Below are 2,439 nucleotides of genomic sequence, written 5' to 3' on the forward strand. Positions count from 1 at the left end.
CTGGTATTTTTCCATAAGAAAGGTTCTGTCAGACCCAAATTAAAATGACTAAAACTGGTACTTCAACTTAAATGGTAAATAGCTGTATATGTCAGCATTTTCTAGCCGCTGTAACAGTAGTAGTAAGAGGGCAGAAAAATATGTGCGTGGTCACACAGTTCAGCACACAAAATGTAAATGAGTTCAACCAAACAACAAACCAATCAACAATAATATTAACTTAGAACTAATCAGTTAAGTGATTAATCATAATACACAATGAAATATACATTCGATATAGGAATATAGTAATAGTTTTATATTATTTAATCAATCATTAATAATACAAATTAGTGTGGGAAAAAATCTATTTTAAAAATGTATTTGAATGTAATCAATTTTGTATTGTATTAATTGATCAAGTCAGTAGAAGAATATTTTTTCGTTGTAAAAATATATTTTTTAAAACATAGCAATTTAATAACGATTACTTTTTGGATTCAACCCTTATGGGTAATTTAATATTCAGAATTTGGACTTTCAAGCGTTTTGTCTTCGAAATCTTCAAATTAAGACCTTGTAGTCAAGCTAACAATTCTATTTCCTGTCCACTCACGTTAGTTTCGTAACTGCTCAGCTATCAAAATAAAGCAGAGCTGATTAAATAAACCGAAGTTTTACAATCTGCTCCGATATGTCTTTTATTTTGGTAACGAATCGGAACAATCTTATTTAACGCCGTCGACCTTGATAATCAGTATTACCATTGGTCGGTCCTCGAGTCTCGCGGCGTTCAGACCAAATTGAGTCCGCTCGGACATAGCAGCTTTCGGCGCGTCTCTTGGCGAACCCCAGCCGTCATGGATCCTCCTCGGGCTTGCGTCCAGCGGTCCGCCGGATAAAACAACTTTATCGGACCGCCGTGTCATGGGACTACTGTTCGCCCGGTGCGCTCGGCCCGGCGGATCCGCTTCTTGATGGAAAGCATGTCACCGCAACAGCAGGGTGCCGCCGTGGGCCGGAGCGACTCCGACTCTGTGGCCGGGAACAACGCGCCTCTCCCGGATAATAAAAAGGTAGACAGACGGTCCTCCTCATGGTTCTCTCTCGCTCCCTTTTTTTTCCTGCCACATCGTGCCTTCCGATGTGCGTATTTTACGCACACGGCAAACCAATTAAGGACACCGAGAGGCTTTTTCTCAACATTTAAATAGCCTAATGGGATCTTTTTGTCATCAAATATCGTGCATCAAAATGTTGCATTTGAGGGGGGAAATTACCACGTTAATTCCTGACCAACTGTGAATTTTTGACAATTTAGTTTTTTTCATTTGTCTCAAAAAATCGTGTTCAACTATTGCACAAATATTGTACTTTTGCATGCAAATATAGTTATTATATATATATATATATACGTTGTGGAGTAGTTTTAATCGTAATATTTTACAATTCTCTGGGGAACTACTACTTTCCTGGGCAAATTTGTTGGAGTTGTGACATACAGTGTTTTACTAACAAACGTCTAGCATTATAGTGCAAAAATATGTGTATTCTAATCATAATCATCGTCATAATCATGCATAGTCATTAGGATGCGTTCGCCACACGGGAAGCACACGCACAAAACAATAGATGTATTAATTAAACGGTGGATTAAGCAATTATGCTTAAAAATTGGCCACAATGATTGAATCCGCATGGCCTAATATGACATTGACACACGCATGCACACACAAAGTGCAGCGATGTGTCAACAGTCCTGTTAGACAGTGCCGCAAGTGGCACTTGTCGGAACTGCAGTTGAAATGATTGGAGGGAAAAACAAGGTCAAGTTAATTTATTCATTGGGGTTCTAACTTTAGTGTATTTGCACCGTTTAGTCATGTATACAAAATGTCAAATGTTATTTTAAGTAAATATCTCTGTCTCTTATGAAAAAAATGTCTAAATCTACAATAAAGCAAAACTACTTCCGCTTTGAATGCTGTTTTGACTTAAAAGGCAATTGATGGATCAGAGCCAAACAAAAAAAAAATGTTATTCACGAAATGAGGTTACTGGCATAAAAACAAAATCTCAACTCCTCTTGAACTTGGTCAAAATATTGTACTTGAGTGAGCAAATGTATTGTTTGAAAGAACCATGATACCATCCTGTTGAAGCACCATCTGAGGCATTTTCACTGGCTTTGTGTGATCAAAAAAACGGTTTTAATGGCTAACTGTTGCTATTTTCCTGGCGGAATGTGTCACATTTGTCACAGTATGTATTGTTTTTGTATTTTTGTGCCAAACAAACAACTTTTTATGCTCGACTTGCATTTGCATTATTGTGTCCAAATATTGCACTTTTTTGGCCTTACATACAACATACAAACAAAATCATGCCATCATTTAGTGGGACATCGCTGAGTAAGCGCGTGTTTTTCCTATTTGACGCGTGGTTTTCCTATTTGACGCA

The 2,439-nt window shown here is 37.6% G+C and overlaps 1 protein-coding gene across 1 annotated transcript in view; it reads left to right on the top strand.

Moving 5' to 3' along the window:
- Positions 1-756: 756 nt before the first annotated feature.
- arhgap20 (Rho GTPase activating protein 20) overlaps positions 757-2,439 on the top strand; it is a 22,028-nt gene continuing 20,345 nt past the window's right edge. Inside the window, 1 exon segment of the mRNA XM_019880618.1 lies at positions 757-1,055. Within this exon segment, the coding sequence (XP_019736177.1) occupies positions 957-1,055 (99 nt within the window). The 5' untranslated portion in view covers positions 757-956.

The sequence above is a fragment of the Hippocampus comes genome, unplaced genomic scaffold (genome assembly GCF_001891065.2).
Source record: "Hippocampus comes isolate QL1 unplaced genomic scaffold, H_comes_QL1_v1.1 scaffold214, whole genome shotgun sequence".
NCBI classification, from domain to species: Eukaryota; Metazoa; Chordata; class Actinopteri; order Syngnathiformes; family Syngnathidae; genus Hippocampus; species Hippocampus comes.